Source organism: Sarcophilus harrisii, chromosome 6, assembly GCF_902635505.1.
Source record: "Sarcophilus harrisii chromosome 6, mSarHar1.11, whole genome shotgun sequence".
Classification (NCBI taxonomy): Eukaryota; Metazoa; Chordata; class Mammalia; order Dasyuromorphia; family Dasyuridae; genus Sarcophilus; species Sarcophilus harrisii.
Window position 1 is genome coordinate 152364190 of NC_045431.1, and position 27846 is coordinate 152392035.

General features: G+C 38.1%; 1 protein-coding gene across 8 annotated transcripts in view; it reads right to left on the reverse strand.

The window, feature by feature from the left end:
* Window positions 1–9447: 9447 nt before the first annotated feature.
* WDFY3 (WD repeat and FYVE domain containing 3) overlaps window positions 9448–27846 on the reverse strand; it is a 310689-nt gene continuing 292290 nt past the window's right edge. For 6 of the 8 annotated variants that reach the window (XM_031942903.1, XM_031942898.1, XM_031942901.1 and 3 more), the window contains 7 exons: window positions 27432–27611; window positions 24364–24546; window positions 21628–21724; window positions 20775–21098; window positions 19777–19888; window positions 18021–18218; window positions 9448–12638 (listed from right to left, as the gene is read on the reverse strand). In XM_031942903.1, the coding sequence (XP_031798763.1) occupies window positions 12515–12638; window positions 18021–18218; window positions 19777–19888; window positions 20775–21098; window positions 21628–21724; window positions 24364–24546; window positions 27432–27611 (1218 nt within the window). In that variant the 3' untranslated portion in view covers window positions 9448–12514. The remainder of the gene's footprint in view (window positions 12639–18020; window positions 18219–19776; window positions 19889–20774; window positions 21099–21627; window positions 21725–24363; window positions 24547–27431; window positions 27612–27846) is intronic. The other 2 variants (XM_031942896.1, XM_031942902.1) reach the window with 2 other exon arrangements.

Genomic DNA, 27846 nt, shown 5'->3' on the forward strand with positions numbered 1-27846 from the left:
AATTGTGGTAGATGAATATTATGGAATATTATTGTTCTATAAGAAATGACCAGCAGGATGATTTCAGAAAGACCTGGAGAGACTTACATGAACTGATGCTGAGTGAAATGAGCAGGACCAGGAGATCATTATATACTTCAACAACAATACTATATGATGATCAATTCTGATAGGCGTGGCCATCTCCAGCAATGAGATAAACTAAATCAGTTCCAATGGAGCAGTAATGAACTGAACCAGCTACACCCAGGGAAAGAACTCTGGGATGACTATGAACCAACTATGAACCATTACATCGAATTTCCAAACCCTATTGGTTTGGACATGTATATTTATTGTGTATTTAATGTATACTTTAACATATTTAACATGTATTGGTCATCCTGCCATCTAGGAGATGGGGTAGGGGGAAGGAGGGGAAAAATTGGAACAAAAGGTTTGGCAATTGTCAATGCTGTAAAATTACTCATGCACATAACTTGTAAATAAGAAGCTATTAATATTTAAAAGAAAGAAAGAGCCCTCTGTACTCATCAGTATTTCCTTTCCTCTCACTCTCTTCTCAAGTTTCTCAGCCAGAGGCAATCTGGCTTCTGATTTCATCCCTCAATTAAAACTGCTCTCTCAAAAATAATTCATGATCTTTTATTTGCCAGATTGAACTTTTCTCAATTATCATCCTTTATTTCTCTGCAGCCTTTGACACTCCCTTAAGTGTTTTGCAATTCTTATCCCATTTGATCATAATGAGACATAGGTGCTATTTTACAGATGGGAAACTGAGGCAAACATAGATGAAGTGACTTGTCCAGAGTCTCACAACTACAGATTTGAATTCAGATCTTGCTGCCTCTAGACCCAGCACTCAATACACCGTGCCACCTAGCTGTCTGTATGCCGCAAAGAAGGTAGATAGGGAGAGGTTGAAGATTTATATTAATAACATAATGTTAAAAATAAAGGGCATAGCCTTCCTTTTTATTAATAATTGAGAAATTAACTTTGCACTAGGATGGATTGAATGTCTAAAATAAGAAAAAAAATCCTTGTAATAAAAAAGCAGATTAAGACATTTTCTATCATTTCTACTTATTCTTCCCAAACCCTACTTAACTGTGATTTTGTAAGTGGCCATAAATATTTAAGAGCTGAAAAGTTTTGTTTTTTTTTTTTTTAATTGGTGCAACTCTTTGTAGGCACCACTTTGGCTCGTTGACCTAGCTGAGTCACATCTTCAGATATGAGTAAGAAGAGCCCTAAATTGGAATGGTCCATTCCTAAACAATCAAGTAGATCTTTGAAAAAGAAACTTGATTTAAACCTTATATGTGCATTGTTTTCAACCTCAAGAATTAATTACTGAATGGTAATAGGAGCTTCAGCTATTCTAGGAAAATCAGCAGGATTTGAAATGCCAAAAGCACAATTACAATAAGTTAGACAAGAAAGCAAATCTCAGTACACACATGACTTTCTTTACTTAAATGGGGGCAGGGGCAGACTGTACAAATATCAGAATTAGCTGGACCCCTAAAATACTAAATAAACATGGAAATTTTAAGGAAAAACCCCCAAACCAAAACCATAACAACCACCTCACCCCCACACACCCCTCCCTAGAAGGAAAGGGGGGAGGGTTTGAAGATGTATACAAAACAATTTATATTTATATTGTGCTTTAAGCATAATCTAGGCTAATAAGACTGATAAAGGCCTATTCCTTTAAGCATGAGTGATAATCTCTGCCTACATTTGTATTAGTGGGGCTCTTTCCTCCTTGAAAATACTCCTGGAGGTTGAGGGCATCTTATTGCATGGGAAGAGAAATTTTTTGAAATGGCTGCTGAGCCAGAACTGAGCACATTTATGGCAAGGAGGAACAAATGCTGTGAACCATCAAAGGTAAGTTACCATGTGACTGTTAATTCATGGTGCCTATTATTTTTGTCTTTGTGGAGTTTGCTCTTTTTTCTAATGTTAAGTAAATGAATATGAGATGTAAGGACCAAATTATGGTCTAAATTTCATAAATGTCTAATTTCTTGTGAATCATAAAGGATCCTCCAGAGGCCCAGCAACTATTGTCCACAGCACAATCTTTTGTAGCCTCAGGAGCCAAGGCCAGGGAGTAGCGTGCTGCACCCAAAAGGGTCCTTGCTGAGGGAATGTCGGAGGTCACCAGTTTTAATTGGTGTTTACCTCCTTCAGGACAGTAGAAGAGAATGTGCTTTTAGTTTGTGAGATTTTTGTACTTCAGATCTTATTGCATCTCCATAAATTTCTCTTTAGAAAAGCTAACTTGTGTTAATTAGTTAAAATGGAGGGAAGATAAACTGGTAATGGATATTTGGACACGAACCACTGTTTAAATATTTTGATAATTGGCAATGATATCACGGAAATATACCAGATGAGGGCTCATGACTCTCCCTAGTCTCAGGACTCTTCTTTTCTCAGGACTCATTCTAGAACCCTGAGGCAGAGAAATACCCTTGTTCTGGGTCCTAGTCTGTTGGTCTGAGTATGGGTTGAGAGAGTGAGTTCTGGGCTAATAGTGTTGAGGTCAGGAACCGAATGTTGAGGTGTAGACCACATGTTGAGGTCTACATTTGGGCTACCTAAATGAAATTAGGGTTTAGTTAAGGTCTAGTGGCAGGTTTGGGGTACAGGGAGTCAAACAGAGTTCCCCTGCAACCCCCTTAGATTCGGCGCAAGGATACGGCGGTAAATGAGGTCTAGAAGCTGCGCGGATTCCCAATAAAAGCATTTATTGGCCCAGAGAGCTAGATTAATAAAAGAGGTTTATTACTGAGTTTAGAAGTAGGAGATAGGTGAAGGTAGAGACAAGGAGGGCACTGGACAGAGGGTCCAGTGGACAGAGGGTCCTCACAGGGCGACCATGTTTGGAATCTGCCAAGAGGGGTTCCCAGTGTGGTCCTTTTAAGTCGGAGACTTAGCTCGAGGGGCTTTGGGGTGTAGCCCCAAAGTTGGCTCAGATCCGGGTGGGGCTGGGACAGGTCCGGACCTTCTATTGGAATTCAAAGGGACCAGGATTTGTGAGTCAAAGGGTAATTTACATTAGCTAGGGGGGTTGGGAATCAAAGATTGGAGTCTTTCCCGCATCAATAGTGCAATCCTAGTCCCAACACCTATTGTATGAGATTCTCTCTATATTGGTGGAAATCATTTGGAAGAAAATCTTAAGTCTTTCTGCAAGTCTCTTTGAATTTTGCAGTTGCTTCAGGTGGACTTTCAGCTTTAAGAAAGCAAGTAGAAGATGCTAACCCTAAAGAAAAAGACTCTGGGAAGAAGCTGATGTGAGAGGAATTGGCAGTTTGCTTGACGTCCCTGTCCCCAGCTTGCTACACCAGCTACTTTAGGGGAGTTCCTCTTAGGTGATATCTGGGACTGTCTTTCTCTTGGTTGAGATGAGTAACCTCACTCTCAGTTTGAGAGTTCCTCCACTTTGTATTGTCTGGTGCATCTTCTCAGATGTATATTTTCCTTTGATTTCTCCTTTGCAAGAATCAGGGGTCCTCAAACTATGGCCCCCGGGCCAGATGCAGCAGCTGAGGACAATTATCTCCCTCCCCCAGGGCTATGAAGTTTCTTTATTTAAAGGCCCACAAAACAAAGGTTTTGTTTTTACTATAGTCCGGCCCTCCAACAGTCTGAGAAACAGTGAACTGGCCCCCTATTTAAAAAGTCTGAGGATCAATGAATGATCAAATGAGATCAATGAATTTCTCAGCTAATTTCCCACATATGTTCATTGTGAAACTGGTATTTGGTGGAAAAGGAGTCAAGCCTTAGAGACTTTGGAGTCTTGATCATTCCCTCCTCCAAATAATGAAACTGTTTATGTTAGTTAGAATCTAAAAGCTAGTCCTTTAGACTAATACTATTTAAGGGAGCAGGTAAATGTAATTCTAGTGTAATGCCAAAGAAACTGAGCAAGACAGAGATTAAAGACCAATTCAATAATTTATTAAATGGAGAGAAATACTGGGACCAATGGATCCATGTTGATCCAGGGCTAGACGAGACTATCATCTCAAAGAGTCTAGCCCTGAGTATCAGGGCAGCCAGTCTTTTATGGAATAACAAGAATAATGACATTACTGATATTCTAATGACATCTGAAATGGATAAACCTTTATCTTGTCAAACATTAAGGAATGTCTATAAAACCTTTATCTCAAACATTAAGAGGGGACGGTTATAACCTAAGGCAGAATTACGAAATAGGACAATTGGAGGAACTGGTCACTCCATTAAAAGGGAACTTTGGCATAACACTAGCCGGGTCTCCCTTCTCTCTGAGAATAGAAAAGCAGCCAAACCATTTGGCTCCAACTTCCTTGAAGGGATGAAAGCCTCCCTTGGAGAAGGTGGAGGGATAAGAGCCTGAAGATGTCTCCCTTCTGACTCCCTTAAAGTCCCACAATGATGCCCCCGTGCTACGTCAACATGTGAAAAGCGGCCCTTGCTAGACATGAAGCTAGCTATATGTGTGCTATATAAGATTTTCAAAGTGTTTCTTAAGAAGGAAACTTTGTGAAATAAATAGTCAATAAAGGCACATAGTTTTTTATTCCTATTTTTAATTAACCTGTCCGTTCCGCTACCCCATTGAACAAAACAACAAAAATTAAGCCCCCACTATATAGCTGCATAGTCCAAAAATAATAATGTCCTACATTATATAATATCCTACATTAGCTATGCCCAAACATATATTAACTTTTAAATTAATCCACCTCTTTTTTAGGAAGTGAGTGGTATAGTTCATCTTTGTTCTTTTAGCCTTGTGCTTTTTCTTTGTGTTAATAAAGAATCCTAACATCTTTCAAAGATGTTTTCCTTTATTTTATATTTTTTGGAAATTGTTCTAATTCTGCTTACTTCATCATACTTCTGTTCATAGGCTTCCCAGATTGATTTAACATTTTTCAATAAGATACCCCCTTAATTTCCAATTCCAATTCTAAAATGAGTTATGTTTTTGTACATATAGATCCTTTTTCATTTTCTTTTATTGCTTTAACCTAATAGTGTTTAGTTCAAAGGGTGTGCACATAACTTTTTGGGCACAGTTCCGAATTATTTTCTATAACGCTTGGACCAACTCACAATTCCACCAACACAGTGGCCTGTTTTCTTACAGACCCTCCCAATATTTGTCATTTTCTTTTTTTTTTGTCATTTTAGCTAGTCTCCCTTTTTCTTTTTTTAAACTAGTACCAAATCATTTTGAAGATGCTGTTTTGAGACCTGGTTCTGATAGACTTCATTCTTCCCACTTTTTTTCATCATTTCCTTTGAGAGTCTTGATTTCTTGTTCCCACACATATATTTACTTTTTTTTTTTTTTCAGAATCTCTAAAATGTTCTTTGAGGAGTTTGGTTTGATTTAGCATTGAATAATTTAATTAGTGATTGTAATTTTTATTATATTATCAACCTACACACAACAGACAGTAGGAGAAGAACCTGGGGAAAGTAGAGTTTCCTTTATTCCTTGAATAAGTGGGAACAATGGTGGTATCATCAGGGTTTTCTGCTTTGAGATGACTATAGAGCTGATGATCTTCCTTGATTTCTCCTGTCATAGTTCACTTCTCTACCTTTTTTTTTCCTCCTTTCATTGGTTGCCTAGGGACTATCAGTTTTTATATCAACTTTTTTGATCCTATTTTTTCCAGATCCTTGTAATCATCTGATCTAAGGATCTCTTTTTTATGTAAATATTTTGACATGATTGAGTTTCTCACACAATGGTTTTGATTTAATTCAAGAAGGTATACAGGCCCAGTTCACACTATTCTGATTTTTTTTTAATTAATAAGTATTAATCTAAAAAAATTATTACTTTTCAATAAATAGCATAATCAATGGAATCCCATCCTTACTCATGACTGCTTACTGATCTGTGTCAAAGGCTGTATTTCTCCAATAGAAGATGAAGATCCTAGTTAAGTTCTTTTCAGGACTAAATTCTCTATAAGGTCACTCCTTCTAATAGCATTTTTCTCCTTACTCTAACTCTGGTTAGTCTAACTATCTGCTCTCTCAACCTTTATTTCATTTTTCCCACTCCTGGTGTCTAGTGTACCCCTTCATTTTGTCTGTAATCTATTCCCCTAAGTGCTTCTACCCTTTGCCAAAGAGCACGGCCATTGTGAATTTGTCACTTGTTTATTTTGAACTAGGAATTGCAACCTCAACTCCATCCGAAATGACATACTGAGGGGCTCTTCCTATCGCCCCATTCTGTTTTGTCCTAGCTGAAAGTAGGGACCAAGCGGGTTAAGTGAGATGTTATGAATAATGGTGCCTTAATTTTGTGCTTTCATATACAATTTTGTGAAAATTTGGAGAAGTTGTTATTGTCATTCAGCCAACAAGGACTTGAAGAGGTTAGGGCTCGTGCAGCTACCTGGTAGAGATGAGGGATCAGCTTTCACTCCCAACCAGATGCACTTTCCAACACATGACATTGTTTATATTCGCTATACTACCTTAATTCCCATTTCTTAAAAAGGGTGAAACAAATAAAGGCAAGTTCTGTACTGGGAGGAAATAGAATTATGAAGATAGATCTAGTCCTTCCTGGGATCAGGGATCCTCACATTCACTTTAAAGGAAACTCAATCCAGCAGGGAAGGTCAGGGTTTCAAGTATCCTATAATAATGACATCTTCCTTCCATATGGTAGAAGCTTTAAACATGTTTGTTTGTCGAACTGTCTTGAACCTGGCAGGAACCGTGTGGTACTGGGTGTGCTGCCCTCTCTGAAAAGCCAGGTTTGTTTCCTCCTCTATAAAACTAAGAGTTTGGGAAAATTGGCCTCTGAGGTCACTGCGTTCCTCACCGGTTCATAGGCTTGGAAGGGGCTCAGCAGCCTGTAGTCCAACCCTGTCATTTTACTGAAGACCTGGGCAGGGGTGCTAAATGACTCGCCTAGGGTGATACAGATAGTAAGCATCGGAGGTATTTAGTTTAATTTTGGCAGAATGGATGAGTGTAGGTGGTGGAAAGGTAGTAATAGGATAAGCCCTGGTTTTCTTACCACTAGTGATGATTATCAAATCTCATATTCATTCTTGCTTTCCTTGTTTTCCTTTTTTGCGCTACCGTAGGTGGTCTTCAGCCTTTGTGCTTCCCACCCATAACACCCCCTTGGCAAGGCCTTTTTCACTTTTACTGTTTCTAAGCCCCTTAAATGTCATTCGGCCCTTTTAAGGTTAATGGATTGATTCTTAAAGAACAAGAGTGCATTTATATCTCTAATGGCTAAACAAGCAAAGGAAAAAAATTGTATTTATCCGGGTTCAGTTTTCCCAACACTTAATCAAGCTTCTCCTCTGGGTCAGGCTTTGTGCTAAGTGCCCAGGATACAAAGAAAGGCAAAAAAGATCTAGCTCTCAAAGAAGTTACAATGTAATAAGAGACAAGAGTGCAACAAGACTAGAGACAATCAACAGAGGGCAAGCTCTAGTAGTGTTACCTGTACGAGTTGGGACTTTGGGTGAGGTTTGAAGGAAGCCAGGAGGCAGAGATGAGAAGGGAGAGAGTTCCAGGTACACGGGGAACAGTATAAAAAGGGGTGGGAGTGGATTGTGGGCAATAGAATTTGGGAGGGTTGAAGAGTGCTTGGAGTGTGTCCAAGGAGGCCCTCCTGGGAAGACTTAGATTCTTGTGGAGTGTTGGTGGCTGGAGAAAGCCTGGGACAATCCCTGGCTTAGTGTCCCTTTAAGCACCCATTAGGCTATTCTTCCTAAGAACCGAGAAATAGAGAATAGAAGAGAGAAAGGTCCCCACCTGTGCCTGACACGGATGCAGTTTGTATCTGGTGATACAAGTCAGGGCTTTTTTCCTTTTGCATCACCTTTCTCCCACTTCAATAACTAAATTAACCAACTGTCATTGCAGCCTACCTAGTTCAACTGATACCAACTATTCTCTGCCAGGCCTAAATCGGGTTCAGGTTTGGGAAAGATGCAACGTTCTTGAACAATACGAGAAAAACTTAGAATAAGTTTAAGGACACAGTTCCTAATTGGAAAAATAAAATGCAGCCTCCACCCTTTTTTTATTCCCTAAAGAAACAGTAATGACATTGGAAATACTCAGACAGAAAGGGGAAATGATGACTCAACTGGAGAATGGGCTTTTCATAATCCCTCTCTCCTCCGTCCACCCCCCAAGTTCCCAAGAACTCCTTCTTGATTCCCATTAGGGAAGCCATCCTAGTCTACACAAGGCTTGCCTCCTCAGCATGTTTCCTCTGAGATCTTGAGGTCAATCCAATCAAGCAAACTTGTATTGAGATTCTATTAGATGCCAGGCACTGTGCTAGGTCCTGGACTAAGCAGAATTTATATTTTTAAAAGGAGCTTATTTTTTTCAAGCTCTAGCATAGGTATGTATTGTTTTGGGGGTGGTAGTGGTGGTAAGGAGAGTTTCAAATTATCTTTCAGCAGCCCCCAAAAAGCATTCGTTTTCTTTATACAAAACCCCCTATTTCTGGGGTTCTGGGTTCAACCCAACCCCCCATTCCCAATTTAACAAATATCTAAGATGCTAAACATGGAAAAAAGAAAAAAACAAAGCTCTGACCAAAGCACCTTCTGCTTATCCAGAATAATTTCTCAAAATAGGAAGCTTACCAAATTTCATCCTTCTTCTCCAGTGGGAGCAATGTCCTGTTTTTCTAGTGTTCACCCACCCCACCCCCACTGAGAGATGTTTGCTTCAGGCACAAATATTTCCAGTTAATTAAATTTTATTGTCATCCAAAGGGATGCTCTTTAAAAAAGGATCCGGCTGAGGCAAAGGAAAATAAATTTATTAACAATATGGAATTCTCAAAACATCTAAGAGTTTCTCATTTTGGTGTTTACAGGTTATAAATTATAATTGTTGATTTGTAAAACTCTGCTCCTTAAATTTTGGAAAATTTTGTGAGATACATTCCAAAGTATTGGTCTCTAAAGGAAACAGAGTGGAATAGGGTACCTCAATCCTAACTTATAGTGGCAGTGAGTTGAATTCTCACTCATTTCTTTGTTCTAATATATCTACACTAAGATTTCTGAATTTTACCAAAAAGAGGATAGAGACTGGACATGTGATTACACTGTCATAATGAACTCCCAGGTGAGGAAACCTTTTCTAATAATTAACTCGTCATTTTAAAGTTATAGTCTCTTATAGAGTTGTCGACAACACAAAGATGAAAGACGGGGCCAGAGTCCCAAGCCTGAATGTGTCAGAAGTGGAATTGCAGTTCATGTTTTCCAGGTTTCCAAGGCTAGCCTTCACACCGTGCTGCCTCTGGCTCCACAAGAAATAAAGCTTTAAACCAGTTATACAAAAGTTCAGGAATTTTTTTATTGGACTCTGCTTAAAAAATAAAATAAAATAAAACAGCTTAAAACAACTTTTTGGTGGTAAATAGCAGGTATTTATTTGAAATGGAAAAAAATACTTAGGTACCTGAACTATTGCATTTAATCATGTATTGTAATTGTATTAATCTACCTTTTTGCATCAGACAGATAGACAATGAACATTCAGATATCACAGATTGCACACTACATAGTAATTCTTCAGGCCTTTTACATAACCACCAAAAAACAGATATTGGATTCTGCAATATAGTACAAAATTCCACAATCCAGTCTTAGCTAGTTATCTTCAATTGAGTTCTGTTGCTGTACAAATCAATGGCTGTTTACTAGGGCTAACAAGTTAATAACTGGACAAAAAATATACATTGCACTGACACAAAAAGTCAGCTGTGTTAATAGTCATGCAACAAGTAAACACACTTGCTGAAATTAAAAATACTTTCTAAAAAGTTTTAACTGCATAAATATTTTATACACAGTTCAATTACCAAAACAAACGTTCTTTAAATGATATAAAGCAAAAAATAAGTTTCTACCAACTTTGTACATAAGAAAGTGCAAAATAATTTCTCTAAAGTGTTTTGCTCTTGTCCAGGTGGATGGTCACTGTGGGCAGCTCACCTTTTCAGAAGCATGACATTACACCTGCAAACTACACACAAATGGTTTGGACAACATGAATCCTGACGCTTCCAAGAACAAGGCGAAAGAAGGCATGTGAGGTACTTGCAGAGAAACAGAGACCACTTGGAAAGATGGCTGTACATTGTGAGAAGGGTTATGGTCAACGCGTGGACCCGGATAACAGAAATCGATCCAAGGAAAATGAGTTTGGATCTTGCTGCTCCAGCTATTTTGTGTCTTTGCATCAGAAGCAAGAACAAAAGGAAACTCCCTTGAATAAAACAGTTGCCCACAGCACCAGCTGCCAGAGGAAACACCAGGTGGGGTTGGGGAGCCATTTTTTGCTCATGGAGTTGGAAAGTTTCAAAGTGTTCATCCCATTGACCTTTCCGTTACAGAGGAATCAATCACTCCTGAGTAACTAAGTACACAGATTCATATATTCAAGCCTTGACAAAACACCTCTGCCATTTGGTTGGATACTAAACCTGGTATGGGGAGTTTAAGGGAAAGGTGCCGCTTTTGGAAAAAAAAAAAATGTACAGTAACATGATACAATTCCTCTGTGGAGTCAGAGGACAACTTTCAGGGGGAATCATCAATGCCATTCATCTTTTTTATAAAAAACAAGAAAGTACTTGAAAATTTCTCTTAGGTATGCAAATGTTTTAATAAGTTTTATTTAATATGAAGCCATAATTGGACGATCGATTCAAACATAGGTAAACAAAGATTCAATTTTCCTAAGCGTAAGGTACTCAAGTGCCTTGATACCAGGAGGAAGAACAAATCTGTCCTTTACTTGGCTCTAGTCCATTCAGTACAAGAATAGTATTATACACCAATAAGTGTATAATATGTAATATTTAATGCATGTGCATTAAAGTTTATGAAAGTCTGTCACCAGGGGTAAAAGATGAAGGGTTGTGAATTTAATCCAGAACAGGCTTTGTGTGTAATGCATTAGTACATGCTCCTTATGAAGGCCCTTTCTTATTTAAGGCCATTAACTTTTCTATATTTAAAAAATAACAGGCCTTTTTAGAATTACTAAGTGTTTGAAAAATGTTAAAATCTAGAGTACTTTCTCTCTCTCTCTCTCTTTCTCAACACACATTAAAAAAAATACCAGTACCAAAGCCTCTTTGCTATTATCTACCCGTAGGCCCTTCACCAGCTTTAATCCCTATAGGTGTATTTACTCTGTGTTCTACTTATGGTGCAAATTAAACAACTGAATATTAAAAATATTGCAATTATATTTATAGTAAAACAAAAAATAGACATTGATATAGTATAAATTGTACTGTTTTCAGGTAGATGGTATTGAATGGTAGAGGTGACCTCAAGTAGTCCTGACACTATCCAGTTATACATCAAGGGTTATATTTTAATTCTGTACAGTTTTTTTTTTTTTTAAATAAGCCAGTCACCAAATACGCGTGCTTATACTTTATGCAAGAGAAACTAGCTCTGAGTTACATGCAAGCATATTTCCATTGGTTTAAGGAGGTCTGGGGGCTGGTTCCTGCACTGCATGAATCAGCTGATTGAATTATTAAATGCTAAGAAGTTACACTATGACCCAAACAGCAGCCCTAATATATGTATAAAAGAGACCTTATTACATATGAACAACACTGAAGTGGTAAGTAGCCAGGTATAAAATGCCAAGAAAATTCTGATAATTCCTGGTTATCTTACAACTAGAATAATATTCTCCCACACAGTTTGCTTACAAAGAAGGGCCATATTATTTTGGTGACTAGCCTAGTTTAATGACGATGCTGCGGGCAACTGAAAGAAAAGACACACATGCATAGGTGGAATTTGAAAGGAGAAAAAGGCCCATAGATAATGCCTTGGAGGAGGCTGATTTTTTTTTTTAAGCATATTCATAATTAAGTTGATAGATGAGAAATGCCAGATAAACTCTAAGTAGTTCATTAAATTAGTGGTTTAGTTCGAAGTCCCATGTTACAGGCTGTTTAATTAAGTTCATATTTAGATAAAAAGGCCATTATACGTATTTACAATATACACAGTTGCTTGCAAAGAAGGCAGATTTACAACTATCTTCTAAAAAGCCTTTTCTTGTTTTTCAAAACGAGGTTGAGTAGCTCTACAAAAACAAGATACAAGAAAAGATGGTTAGGTGAGGGAGGATTTTCTCCTTTTTCAATAACGACTCTTACCAAGGAGAACTGGGATCTGACAATTTTACTTCTGGGAACCACAGCAGCTCCTGGAGCTGCTCCCCCCAACAGGCTGAGCTCCATTACCGTCTCCTGGGCCCCTTTAATTCAATGGTCTTGCTTAAGTTCAGCACTTCAAACACACAGTATGAAGGCAAGTGTAAACAGAGACTTTTTCAATGCTCTCCAAGTTCACTCTCCAAGACAGGAATTCAGAACTAGGGTTGGGGGGAGCAAGAGATCCTGCGCACCTTTGTTTCCAGCTGACCCGAGGAAGCCTCAGCAGTTTTTAGGCCCATCTTCTGGGCACCGCTCATGCTGTAGGTTGTAATAACAGTTCTGACAAACTCGCACAGGAGAGGAGATTTTCAAGCGTTTGATTTCAGACTGAAATCGGCTGCACCTGAAATAAAGGAGAAAAAAATGCAGTTAGAGGCATATCTCCTCTTATTTCATTCTTTGTTGCATAGTCAAAGAGATTAAAGATCAAATATATAAATAAGGCATGTAGTACTCCTATGGCCCACTTTGAAAAAAGAACATCAAGTTTTCTGCCACCATCTACATAAGTGTTTAATTAATATAAATACCTCTAATCAGTACTTAAAACGGTTCATGATTTATTCACTTGGATATGATCACTTAAAGTGTTACTTTTTACAATGTTTCTAAAGGGCAATCAACTGACATAACTGGGAATAGTGAAAACAACACTCCTGCCTAACATTTCTGAGTCCCAAACATAGGACCAGCTAATAGGGATACTTAGACTAATCTTGGCAGAATCAGAGTGCACAGATGACAGGTAATCTCTAATCAGTGTTACCTCATCAATTGGAATTTTTTTTTCAATTCTATTTTCAGTTCACAAGTAATTGTTTTCTCTCCCTCTTTTTGTACCTCCCCCTTCTAAAAACAAAACAAAACAAAACAAGATATTTGGGACTTTTATATATGAAAAAAAACCCAAAAGTTAATGAATTGTCTAATAGCGATAAGCTATGGTTTATTGTGGTTCAAATAAATCAAATCCTTCCCTCTCCTAAGGGACCTTTGTCAACAATTGCATGGGCAAAAATCCTGAAGATGGAAAGGCATGGAACCTGCTGAGCAAGTCTCCAAAGCTACAGTGATGAAGGGCTGTGCTTTTGGGCTAGGGAAAAGCACCAAACTAACAAGATCTTTATTTTGTCTTATGAAAAATGCCAGACAAGGCTATGTTGAATACCAGTGGTATCATAGCGGCCAGTAGCTATTGTCACTCTGGGGAAGGGTCTGCCTTGGACCAACACCAAAACAGGCAGTAAATCCAAGAGTTCTGGCAATAGCACTACCACCCTGCATCCGATTCCAGCTTGATCTCCATGACAACCATAAAGGCAAGCAACTATTGTGGAACCTGGCAAACAAGCAACCCTGTGACTGCTTCCGCAGTTAGCCATCTCAGCTACTAGAAATCCAGAAAAGCCAGCATTCCTCATCAAAGTCCTTGGCACTATCAGATGGTTGGTCATCAGAAACAGATGTGCTTTTATCAAGAGAATGAGAGTGAAGAAGATCTATCATTATCTGGCTTGCCTCTGGACTCTACAAACCTACTGGGCTTTTCCATCTAACAACTAGCTGAGAACGCCTATATTAGATCTGTCCTGATTAGATAGGAGTTTCTTGAGAAAGAGACTGGCTTGCCTTTCTCTTTATATCTTCAGGTTCTGTATCATGCTTTCCAAGTGACAAATACTTAATAAGTGAATGTTCATTCATTAATTCAATAAGAGATGCAGACATTCAAATGTCAGTCTAACAAAAACAAAGGATGCTCCATCTCACTTATGATATATAGTTACATATCTGTAGAGCCTCTACTTGCATACCTTGATTAGGTGAGATAATTTTCCCTCATTTTCCTTTCCCTCATGTCTCTCTTCTGCTCTCTCTCACAGTCTTCTGCTTCTCCATTCTTAAGATCTTTAAGGCATAATAGCACCACTCTCAGGCCTTTTAATCAGACTCACTCTGATGATAAGGTTTAGAGGAGACATATGTATCATCTCCCCATGTGAGAATAAAAGTTGCAGAGAGCAGAACTCTGGAGAAGTGTGCTTGAAACAAGGTGTTAACTCAGTGGAATTAATGAGACAGTGGTTATCTAGTTTACATATACTTAGTACTTAGCATGGTGACGTAATAGTTCTCTAGTTCACACATACTCAGTATACTATAAATTGTAATAGAGTATATAAACTGGGGACAAACTCAGCCAGAGACAGAGCAGAATTAACCAGCCCCGGGGTGCCTCTCATGCCTCCTGCACTAAGATCAAGACTGGGCCAGAATAAAGAATCTAGGTTCTATTCTTGTCTGTTCTCGTGGCATCTATCCCTTCCAGAGACCTCCAGAAAACTAACCAGAACATTACAAAAAGCAGTTGACCCTTCTCTCTTATAAATGTTAACTAATCTTTACCTATCTGTTCCTTCTAACTCTTGTATCTGCCCTTCGAAATTTCTTTTCAGCTGTGGTCTTTTCATGAGGAATCTTGGAAGTCCTTTATTTTCTTAAAGGTCCTTTCTTCCTCCCTCCCTTTGGCCCAATCAACCAATATAAATTTACACTGTACTTTGCTGGGCAAGTTATTCTTCACTATAAACCTATGTTCTTTGCCTTTTGTAACATCATATTCTAAGCTCTATATTCTTTATAGTGGTGGTTGCTAAATTATGTGTAATCCTGACTGTGGCTCCTTGATTCTTGAATTCTTTCTCTCTGGTTGTTTTTCTTTACCTGGAAGTTATGAATTTAGAGAATTTTAATTCTAAGTTGTTTTTTTTTTAAATGGATGACAGTGGATTCTATTTCCACTTTGTACTCTGATTCTAAGAAATCTGGATATTTTTTCTTTATGATTTTGGTCATGTCTTTTAGGTAGTCCAATAATTCTTAGATCATCTCTTCTCGATCCGTTTTTGAAATTAGTAGTTTTTACTAATTTCTTTTATTTTTTTCCCCTTAGTGTTTTGACTTTTAATTCTTGTCTCATGGAGTCAATGACTTCTATTTGTTCCATTTTAGTTTTCAGACAGTTTGATACTTGGGCAAAGCTTTGGACCTCTTGTTTCAATTCCCTTTCCAATTCTTCCTATAGCTCTCATTTCTTTTCCAAAATATTTTTTAACTCTTGCTTCATCTCTTTCAGGAATTATAATGGAAATTTCTTTTCAGGTTTTGCTTATGGATGTTTTGGAGTCATTCTCTTTTTCTGGGTTACTTGTATCTTGAGTATTCCTGTTGCCACAGTAGCTTTTTACAGCTGGAATTTTTTAATTTGCTTATTCTTTCAGCCCACTTTCTAACATTATGTCTAAGTTGGATATATTGAGATAGTTAATATAACACATAGAGATAGGTTCTGTACAATTATAGAGGAAAAATATGGACTGCCCCTACTTTTTTGGACTGTTGAGTGTTTTATTCCAGCATCTCAGGGACAGTTCAGGCTAGGGAGCAGTAAACCTACTAAGGCAAGATCTGATCATTCCTCCTACCTCTCTACCCCCAACTCAAGTCTGAGCTCTGCAAGTTACTGACCTGAGTTTAGGCCTGAATAACAGTACACTGCTGCTGGACTTAAGTCACTGACAGTCAGCTAAAAAGCCATGTGTGATTCAATGACAAACTCTAAGCTTCCCTTTGGCATTATTTCTTTGTAGGCTTCAGACTCGGCAAGAACCTGGGAGTAAGATGCTGTTCTCCTCTTGAGGATCTGAACCTCACAGCCACTGTAGCTTTTGAACTTGTTCTTTGCTTATTATACTCTGTGGTCCCATGACCACTCCTCTTTCAAGATTACCAGTCCTGGGCACAGGCACCATAATCCTTCAGTCCTGGATTTGTGAATTAGATGTAAGCAGTGAACAAGAGAATTGCTGGTTGGTGCCCATCTTTGCACCTGCACAAAGTCAGGCCTTTTTATACTGGATCTAGAACCTCATTTCTGCCTTGGACATAGCTTCTCTTGGCAACTAAACCTAGTTCACAGAACCCTGTCAGACTCCCTATTCCAATCTGAGCTGAAAAATTATTCACTGTAATTTTTTTCTCTTGGATTTCCTGATCAAGATCCAGGCTAGCAAATTTTCTAGCTCTGTTTAGGGGAGTCTGGGAATGAAGAGGCACATGTTGTACTTTTTTCTCTGCCAGCATCTTGGCTCCATCTCCCAAAGTGATTATTCTTAAAGTATAACAGTTCTAACCACGTCACTTCCCCTATTTAGTAAACATCAATGGTCATCCTATTGCTTCTAAGATAAAATGGAATCTTCTCTGTTTATTATTTAAAGTCCTTCATAGTCTGGCTTCAAGTTACCTTTCCAGCCTTGTGTTACCCATGTAGTCTACACACAGCCAGTGAGCCATCAAAAAGCATTTATTAAGTGATTACTGTGTGGTAGGTATTATGCTAAGTGCTTAGATACAAAGAGTGGAAAAAGTTTTGTCCCTGAGAAGCTCACAATCTAATGGGGGAGACAACAAGTAAACAAACATTGACAGGGCAAATTATATACAGAATTTAAGTAGAAAATAACTAAATGAGGGAAGGCACTAGAGTTAAGAGGAATTGGGGAAAAATTCCAGCAGAAGGTGAGATATTAGTTGGGACTTAAAGGAAGCCAAGGAAGTCGGGAATTGAAGATGGAATGAGAGCATTCCAGGCATGGAGGATACTAGAGAGAGTGCTTAGAGCTAAGACTGTCTTATTTGTGGAACAGCTAAGAGGCCAGGGTCACTGGACCAACGGGTACACTGTCAGAGAATAAGGCATAAGAAGACTTAGAAAAGGTGCAGTAAAAAGGGTACTGGCCCCGGAGTCAGGAGGACCCCAATTCAAATCCAACTTCAAACACTTATTTAACTTCAATTGACTAAGAAGAAGAAGACATGATGATTTGAAAAGGCAGGAGAGGGCTGGTTAGGATGGCTTTTAAGTGTCAAATAGAGCATTTGATATTTGATCCTGGAGGCAATAGGGAGCCCTGGAGTTTGTGCAATGGTGTGACATGGTCAGGGTTGTGTTTCAGGTACAGAAACAACTTTAATGGCTGAAGGGAGGATGGGCTGGATTAGAAAGACTAGATACTGGTGAGACTCTATAGCAACTATTGCAATAGTTCAGGTACAAAGTGATGAGAGCCTGTACAAGGGCAGGGAGAGTATCAGAGAGAAGGGGGTATGTGTAGGAAATGTAGAGTTGAAATCTATAGATTGATATGGAGAATGGGAGATCATGAGGAATGTAAGATGAGTCCTAAGTTGTGACCCTGAGATACTGAGAGGATAATGCTGGGCTCTAGAGTAAGAGAGAGGTAGGGATAGGGACCACATTGGAATTCTGTTTGTCCTTCATATATAAAATGTCTTTCTCACTGCTATCTTTGTATTGGCCACTCAACAAAGCTAGAAAGCATCTCTTTCCCCATCCATCTCCCCTTCGGCTTCACTTCTTGGATGCCTTTGTTTCTTTCAAAGCTAGGGTCATGTGCCCCATTCTACACAAAATGTTTTATAATCCTCCCAACTGCTAATGCCCCCCACAAAAAATCACCTTCTGTTCTGTATATACTTATCGCTAAGTTTTCTTTCCCCAAGGGAGTATAAGTCTCTTAAGTCTCTTTGGAGCAGGAAACATGCCTGTAACTCCAGAGCCCAGCCCAGAGCCTGGCCTAGTTACCAGGAACCCTGAGTTGGTATTAGACATTGAAGCCAATGCCCAAATAACCCGTCTTACTTCTGGCAGAAGAGCTGGCCACAGTTCCTGCAGTGGTGTCTCCTTTCTGTGAGGGAGAATCGAACTGAGCAGCCTGAACAGCTGTCGCCTCCTTCATCTTTCACCCAGTGGTCAGCAGCAGAGCGGCCTGGCTGGTCACTCACAGACCAGCTGAAAACTCGGCCTCGACTATCACCAACAAGGATCCTACTGTGATCCCTAGAAGAAGAACCATGTTATTGCTTGGCACCCCATAAAAAACTCTCCGTCACAGGAGCAATGCTAGCTGCACATGCGAGCCACGATTACATTACACGAATTATCCAGCTATTTAGTGGGAGATGAGTACAAGAGTATGAGACAGTGCATTTCTATGGCTGGGACCAAGAAAGATGCAGTTGTACATTCATGACTCTAAAGCCTCCATTTAGTTCTATCTATACAAGATCTAAGGTCCTCTACAGAAGATTGAAAGCAAACATTCTTTATGGTTTTAAATTAAATAACAATGGGTGGGTTTTTTTTTTTCCTCCTTCTTTAGCTCAACTCAGCCTACATACTACACAACTGTAAGATAATTTAAATTATCTTATTTTTTCCCTCAAAACTCAGCTCTTTGATGACTGCCACTGTCAAAAAGCTAATCTCTAAAACCATTCTCCAATTGAAAAATGGTCAAAGGATATGAACAGACAATTCTCAGATGAAGAAATTGAAACTATTTCTAGTCATATGAAAAGATGCTCCAAGTCATTATTAATCAGAGAAATGCAAATTAAGACAACTCTAAGATACCACTACACACCTGTCAGATTGGCTAAGATGACAGGAAAAAATAATGATGATTGTTGGAGGGGATGTGGGAAAACTGGGGCATTGATGCATTGTTGGTAGAGTTGTGAACGAATCCAACCATTTTGGAGAGTAGTTTGGAACTATGCTCAAAAAGTTATCAAACTGTGCATACCCTTTGATCCAGCAGTGTTACTATTGGGCTTATATCCCAAAGAGATTATAAAGAAGGGAAAGGGACCTGTATGTGCACGAATGTTTGTGGCAGCCCTTTTTGTAGTGGCTAGAAACTGGAAACTGAATGGATGTCCATCAGTTGGAGAATGGCTGAATAAATTGTGGTATATGAAAATTATGGAATATTACTGTTCTGTAAGAAATGACCAACAGGATGATTTCAGAAAGGCCTGGAGAGACTTACACGAACTGATGCTGAGTGAAATGAGCAGGACCAGGAGATCATTATATACTTCAACAACAATACTATATGATGACCAGTTCTGATGGACCAGGCCATCCTCAGCAACGAGATCAACCAAATCATTTCTAATGGAGCAGTAATGAACTGAACTAGCTATACCCAGAAAAAGAACTCTGGGAGATGACTAAAAACCATTACATTGAATTCCCAATCCCTATATTTATGCACACCTGCATTTTTGATTTCCTTCACAAGCTAATTGTACAATATTTCAGAGTCTGATTCTTTTTGTACAGCAAAATAACGTTTTGGTCATGTATACTTATTGTGTATCTAATTTATATTTTAATATATTTAACATCTACTGGTCATCCTGCCATCTAGGGGAGGGGGTGGGGGGGTAAGAGGTGAAAAATTGGAACAAGGTTTGGCAATTGTTAATGCTGTAAAGTTACCCATGCATATATCCTGTAAATAAAAGGCTATTAAAAAAAAAAAAAAAAAAAAAAAAAAAAAAAAGCTAATCTCATTTTGGAAATCTGACCAGGAATGTCTTTTACTCACTTGGAGATACCCAGTGCAGTGATCTCTGCTGGGTGAGCATTGTCTTTTCTATCAAATGCCGTGTGCATAGTTAATTTGCTCCTAAACACCAGCTGCCGCTCCCACCTGTATCCTGGAGAAGAAAATTACAAGACATTAAATTTCAGAGTGAAGGAAATAAAGACTTGTTCTACATCCCTTCAGTTGTGTAGGATGAAGCCACAGCCCTTGGATGTGATTCTAAGCTTCTTTTCCAGATACTCAGAGCATAACCCTTTAGCCAAGACCCTCTACATGGGCATAGATACAAAGGTGGAAACAACACCAGAGGCCAATGAATCCAGCTTTGTCATCTCTCCAATAGGAAACTGGGACCCCAAAAGGCCAAACCAATTGCTTAAGGCTCCCTAGGCTTGTCAAAGGAACAAGGTCTTCCTAATTCCAAGGGATTGTCTCTACTATGACACATTGCTTCTGATCGTGTAGGTTAAAAGCTGTGCATAGAGAGGGCATCTCTAAGTGGTGTTTTCATCCCATGACCACTGCTGCAATCATGAAAGCCAATGCTTTTGAGGGGAGATCTCCTCAAGCTTTATCATTAACTAGAGTTTCTAAGGGCAAGTGTTTTAGGAAAATGAAGTGTTTAAGAAAGGAAAACATAGATGATTTCTCCAAATGAGAAAAGATTTCTTCTTTGTCATTAAAGAAATAAAAAGATTTTACACATTTCAGAATGTTTTTCTTCAAATATTGGGACCACAAGCTTGCTTCAGACTCCTCAGATATAATACCAGGATTGGATATGCACTACTTCTACTTTATTGGAAAAAAATAACCTTCATTCCTTGTGCTCCTGAGGTCCTATAGTAAATAATGGAGTGAATACAGGTAGCCCCTCCTGCCTCATTCCAATCCACTCTGCCCTCCTCACCCCTTCCCTTAGCCCTAGCCGGAGTGAGGTTCCTCCATCAGATTCTCTGCCCATCGGGCAGATGGAGCAGGTTTCAGATTTCAATTACCAGGTTTAAGGTTGTTGTAATGCCGTACATCAACAGGATATGGGTGGGGGTGGTTAAGAGGACCCTGAAGATGACCTCTGGGCTGTCCTTCGGAATAGTTTACAAAAATGAAGCCATCTTTCTCATCCAAACTGAGCTGGTCTGACCAGCGTCTGGAGTCATCTGAACCACTGTCAGCCAACCAAGCTGCTGTTGCTCGACAAGATGCCGTTCTTGGTCTGTGGCTCACACTGCTTGGTTGACTGGGAGTCTCTTTAGGATCTTGGACAATGCTCTGTTCCTCAGCTTCTGAGTCACTGCTGTCCTCATCTTGGCCTTCATGTCCTGTATTACATAATGATAAGATTAAAAGAGATATTGTCTCTAAAATAGACATTTTTATTTCCATAACTTTCTGGACTTTATAAAAAGTTATCTTATTTTTCTGACTGATTGCTAGGATTATATTTTTTTTTCATCACTACTCATGATATTGTTCTTTAAGGTCTCCCCCATTAGGATTATATCCCTTCCTCCATCTTTACTTAGCTTTCTACTTCACTCAGGTACTAATCAATCAACAATGAGCATTTATTAGTTAGCTCCTATACACAGGCACTTTGCTTGTTGATTGGATATGAGTACACGGAATGAAATAATTCCTACTTGAAGAAGTCTTACATTTTCTAACAGGGGAGATAATAGCACTTATATAACTATATGCAGAAACAGACACATAAACTCCACAAGGAGCAAGGCAGTCGGCCTAGCTCTGACTGAATTGGGAATAGAGTAAATTATGCTATTCCTAGTTGTTGTTATTGTTTTTTTAAATAAATGAAAATCATTGCAAAAAAGTTTAGAAAACAGATACCTATTTGTGCTTCTGGACAGTCTTCTTGCATTTCTAGGTCTTCAACAGGCTCGGGAGCTGGTGTTTCAGGAACTTGCAAAAACTCCATCCTCCAAAACTGATTATGAAATGATAAAGGTAGATAAAAAATTAATTCAACAAATCATTTGCGTGTCATTGGTTGTCTTTTGTAGAGAATCTTAAATACCTCACTTCCAAAAATATGTAATAGAATCTTGTCTATTTGTCTAGTAATAATTACTAAGATAGAAAATGCTTCTGGAATATAATGGAAGAAGAGCTGTTTGGGCACATTGAGTGATGTTATAAAAATCCAAACATGTGTCTTGAACAGCACTTAATGTTCAGTGAACAGAATGGCATTAATAACAACTGACAAATTAAGACACTGGATAATAATTAGCATAATTAGTATTGTATTGTCCTGTCTCAGATACTTGCTAGCTGCATCATCCTCAGCAAATCATTTCACTTCTCAGCCTCCATTCCCTCACCTACAAAATGGGTCATTTTTGATGGGATCATTTTTTGGGATCATTTCCATCTCCTGATCTCAGAGAAGCTTCACAACTGTCCTGTGAGATAGGTACAACAGTTTTCATTATTTTCCTTTTTTAGATGAAGTGAAAGAATGGAGCTGATACATGAAGCTTTTCCTTCAGTCTAGTTTATTAAGTCAGGTCTTCCTGGAATGTAATTTATAAGGCTGGTGCCAGCACTGAAGGAGATGCCTGGAATGTGGAGGCTACAACTACAACAGTGAAATGGGATGAAAAATAGACACAGAGAAAGATGACTAGGATTGATAGGAAATGTATTTAAGCAAATGACAGATAATTATGGAAGGGACACTAACTGATTGTTCTGTCTCTGAAAAGAAAAAACTAGAGGCATAAGGAAGAACTTTCTTAGAAACACTCCAATTTACTCCAAATCACATAGATATCTAGGTATGACAGCTGAGAAAGGTTCTGGGACCTGTGATATGGATCTTCCTAGAAAGCATGAACTCACTTTCCCACTCCTCAATCTGAATGAAAGACTTCAGGGGCAGGACAACAGGCTGAAGTGCTAAGAGTGATGATCAGATGAGGTTCACGTTTGGAAAAAAGCACATTATGGCAGTAGTAACACAACACTGAGAGACAAAAGCTCCCATAGACCTTTTACCATATAAATGTCTAGAATCTGAGCATTATAGGCCTGGGTCCAGTGGCCATGGTCACTGCTCCTTAGGGAGAATAATCACGGATGAATGTAGTTGGAAGGGACTGATGCTTCTGACTTCTGTTGCTTCTTAAAAACCAGCAAAAGAGTGAGAAAGATATAACTTCCCTTTTCCTACTTATATTTGCAACAAAACATGTCCTTTATGATTTCTCCATTTCTTTGTTTCTAATTCACAAATAATATTTGTCTCATATAAACTCTGACCATAATGATATAAACTAGGTCATAATGACCATAAAAATGATTCATGAATGTTCAGTGAATCTTGTTTATCAATTATTTATATATAGTGGAACTTGCAATGGAGAAAGCCAGATTATAATAGTGTGGAAGAAAAAATTAAAGAAGAAAGGAATGCGAAACTTGGTCAAAAACACTTTTTCCCTCATTGGAGGTAGAGTTAAATATGAGAGAATCTTAAGCTCTGGATTTTTTTTAGCACTTGTACAACCTCATAAATTATAAAATCAGATGAACCACATGATTTGGTACTAATGACATCTAGTCTATGGAATTCTTGTCACTAAAGCTCAAGTGAGGGGTAGAATAGAGACAAGGGGCAAAGGAAGTGGACTGCTGCTGGTGTGTGGAGTGGGAAAAGTGACTCTGCTTGGAGCCTGGCTGGAATTCTGAAGATGGAAGGTAAAAGGGAAAGTGACTTTTGGCATCCTTCACAGACAAACCTTACTTGACAGTGCCACCTTTTGGTTACATATTAAATGGTCTGTCTATTTACAGTAAATATTTGACACTATGTTGTTTGTAAAGCTCAAACCAAATCTGTTTTTCAAATGGCTAGATATAGATTAAATCATCTCTTGAGATCCTTCTTAAGTTCAAGTATTTCTACCAGGAGGCAGTTATAATCTCTGTCTACTAAGCTTAGAATCTCTAAAACATATACTGTTGGACTTAAAGGTCAAGGAATGAATATGTCTAGATAATTGTTTTAAGGAGAGAGGCTATTTTAATCCTTATCACAACCCTCAGGATCAAAGTCTAACATCTAATTATGTCCACAGGATCCAGGTCTAGTTTACAGCCATGAGATTGCCAATAAAATTTATTAAGCACCTACTGTTACCAGTAAGTGATAAGTGCTCAGATTCAAAGAAAGGTAAAAACAGCCCCTGCTCAAGGAACAAATAGTCTAATAGGAGACAATGCAAAAAACTGTACAAACAAGGTCAAAACAAAATAAATCAGAGACAGTCTAGAAGGAAGTTACTAGCATTAAGGGAAATTAAGAAAGTTGTCTTATAAAAGGGAGATTTTAGCTGGGACTTGAAGGCAATCAGGAGACAGAGACGATATGAGATAGTATTCCAGTCATGAGGAATATCCAGTGAAAATGCCCAGAGTTAAAAGAGATGATGAACAGCAAACAGGACAGAGTCACTAAATGAGAGTAGGACAGAGTCACTAAATGAGAGTACTGGAAAAGCAAGAAAAGGTCAGGTGCTACCAAGATAGTTTAAGGGGCGAATATTTGAGACATTTACTTACTCGGACCACGCCATCTGAATGTCCTGTTACAATGACATTTTGTGTGTCCCATTCATTCATCTCTGACATGCAGCAACACACTATCTGCTGACTTCGGCCAGTGAACGTGTTAACACTCACAACAGGGTTGCCATTAATGCTCCAAACATGGATATATGTACCAGCACAAGATACTATGTCCCCCTGAAATGACAGGCCCAAAAGAATAACTTGATGACTTTTTTTTTCCACTAGAGATACAAGCAAGTTTTAGAAGTACATCAACAACTTCGAATCTCTCAGTTTTAAACCCAGAGCTCATTACTGTTTTGCACTTAAAAAAAATACATTGGAGACATTGTGATTTTTAGTGATTTAGGACATGTTCTTTTAGCTTCAAATGTTTTAAACAAACAGAAGACATTTTAAAATCAAAGACTTAGATTAAGTTTAAAATATATTGGATTAGTAATAAAGACAATGCCTAAATAAGCTCCCATTGCTCTTCTAGATTATTAAGTAAGTATATCAGCAAGTAATAATTAGCTATACCAAACAAATACAAAAAGCCTTTCGTATTTAGAAAAATTGGAGAAGCAGTCCTTTTCCTGCTAACTAGTATGAAACCATAAAATAACATTGCTTACTTTATTAAATGAGAACAAATTTGAGTACTATAGGGTAGAAATAAAATGGGGGAAAATCTAGTTTGCAAATTATCTTTCTTAATAAGTAGAATCGCTAAATTTCTCTCTTACAAATTTAGACATTTTACATTTAAGAGTTATTTTTAAACTCTTGATTAATAAATGGAGATAAAGGGAAGACAACAGTAATGTGAATTTCCTTTGGAGAAATTTGCCAGCCTGAGGCTCCCCTTTGAGCCTTTTGAATATAAATTCAACTAGAAAAACTATTTCATTGATTACACCACTATTTGGTCTAAAAATAAGTAGGGGAAGTTCTTTATTCCTTTTTTCTATGGTTCTATTTGGGCAGGGGCTTTGGTTACTGCAATGAGTGAGAAGGACCTTACTGATCCCAAAAGACAAAGGTGACTCTGGGTTTCATCATCTCCAGTACCAATTGAGAAGTGATCTCATCACTGATTCTACTTGAGGCAGAGGTCCTCAGACTCTTTAGAATTTCCAAAGAAGGGTACCCAAAGCAAAGGGGATACCAGGAGACAACAGGAAGCTTAAGACACATAAAGAGAGGAGATATGTTTTTAAAAAAAGGTTCTCTTTCTCATTCTGCCTTTAGTCACTTTCAAACAACCAAAATAGAAAAAATGAGCACAAGGCTTTAGGCAGCCTTGACTGCCCCAGCTCAAGAGCAAAAAGAAGAGTGGAAGTGTGCCTGCCTAAGAGGAAGCAAAACTGCTGATTCAACTCAACTCAAGCAGCATTTCCTGGGGCCACTTCCTAGCTCCTTCACTGTTTCTGATTCCTCCCGAAAACATCTGCCTCATTTTCTTATTCATGCTAACCACTTCTGCACCACCTTGTATGGAATACCTCCTATACTTGATGGTACTTTTTCACTAAGAAAGCAAGGACAGAAACCTAACCAGTTTTAGTGAAATAATTTTGCATAGTTTCCTTTAGTCTTGACAAATTCAAATTTTTAAAGAACAGAATTTGTCGCTTTAGCACATGCTAAAGCATGTAGCATTCTGCAAATTGTGAATATTTTCTCAATGAATTCTAAGTCATTAGAAGTAAAAAAAATCCTCAATTAGCGATTGACAACTCTGAGGGCTGAACCTGTTTCATTCTGTACAAGGGAAGATTTTCCTAAAGGACTGAAAAATCTTAATGACAGCATGTTAGAGAAAAATTCTGCCCTGAAAAGGATTGCCTCTTAGAGTATATTACTATAAATATGTGAGCTATCATAGGCTCACTAATAAGATGATGGTAAATCAGCCTTCATATTTAATTGAGAAAACTGAACAGAGATACATCTTAATAACGTATTAAAAGATAGCAGCAGATGCAAATAAATATAAATAAACTGAGCCAGACTTTTTATAAACCTACATAGATCTTTAGAAATGACTTTGATTCTTTTTAAAAAATCATTGTATCATTGAGTGTTTTTACCATAAAGGTACAATCTTATTTATTCAAATTAGATATAATTTTTGAATGAGACATTAGAAAGCCTCTTGCCTGAATCAGCAAAACCCAATCACTTTGGTGGAGGGGAGAGAAAAACACATGTTAGATCTAGTATCCTGCAAAAAAGGTGGAATTTTCATTCTAACAAGTGCTCTGACTCTTAAAACTTGAATAATGCCATTCAATGTTGTAATAGAATGCACTCATTGACCTAAGCGGGAAATATTATCCCAATGATCAATTTGGGGAACAGTTAACAGAACTGGCCAAACATACACAAATGTGTGACCCTTCTATTAGCATTATGTCCAATACTCTGCTTCTCAGTTCCCTGAGGAAGCATTTCACTCAGAGGCTGAGAAACAGAAATGCTGGCACTGCTCTACTCTTGCTTTTAATTTAAAGACTTGGTCCCTGAGGGTTTGGGATTATTGTATTTTCTTTTTATGACTCAGTAGACATATAATTTTCACACTAATCACTACTGATCTTAGAAAACTTTGGAAACATTTGTGGAGAATACTTTTACATTGGAATTTACGTTTTTATAACTGGCAGGTGTTTTATTCTTTATTTAAGCAGATTACATGGGCACTGAATTCTCTAGGGTCCCTTTTAGTTCCCAAATTTGACTATTTCATAAAAGATAAAAGCATCTTTACAAAATATCAACTCTTTAGATATTAAATAACTACATCCTATGATGTTTTGTATAAATGAAATATTTTTTAACTGTAATTGTGAAAGGACAGTTGGTTACCAGCACAGGGGCCTTGATTCATGAACTTTAGCATTCATGCTCTTTTACAAATATCACATAAATTAAGGGGAAAAATATATATATTTTGTAAAATTTGGAAATTTTTTGAAATAGGCAAAGCTTACTATAATTAAGATAAAACAAATACTTTAACCACAATTGCTCACTTTCCTAAATAAATGATGGGGAGATGATTTACTACTCACTGTTAATTCATTGATACAAAGAGCCGAAACGGGAGCTCGGTGACCTCTCAGTTGAGTTATAAATGACAGTTTGTTCAAATCCCAGATGATGCATGTCCGGTCACGTGACCCACTGACAATTATATGATAGGCTAAGGAGGCTGTAGAGCAAGTGACAGTATCTGTGTGGCCAACCAATGCCTATAAGAAAGACAACACACACACACACAAAACAACAAAATGATGGCAGGATCTAAGTTACATCAGAATTTTAGGAAGGATCTAACCAAAAGCAGAGCAGAAAGCATCCATATGTCTGAGACAAATTGTTTCTTAACATAATGGATTCTCAAAATTCAGATACTTCATGCTTTAGCTCAAACAATTAGGGTCATTAATCCACTAAAAAAAAAAAAAACCCAAAAAACTCCAATAA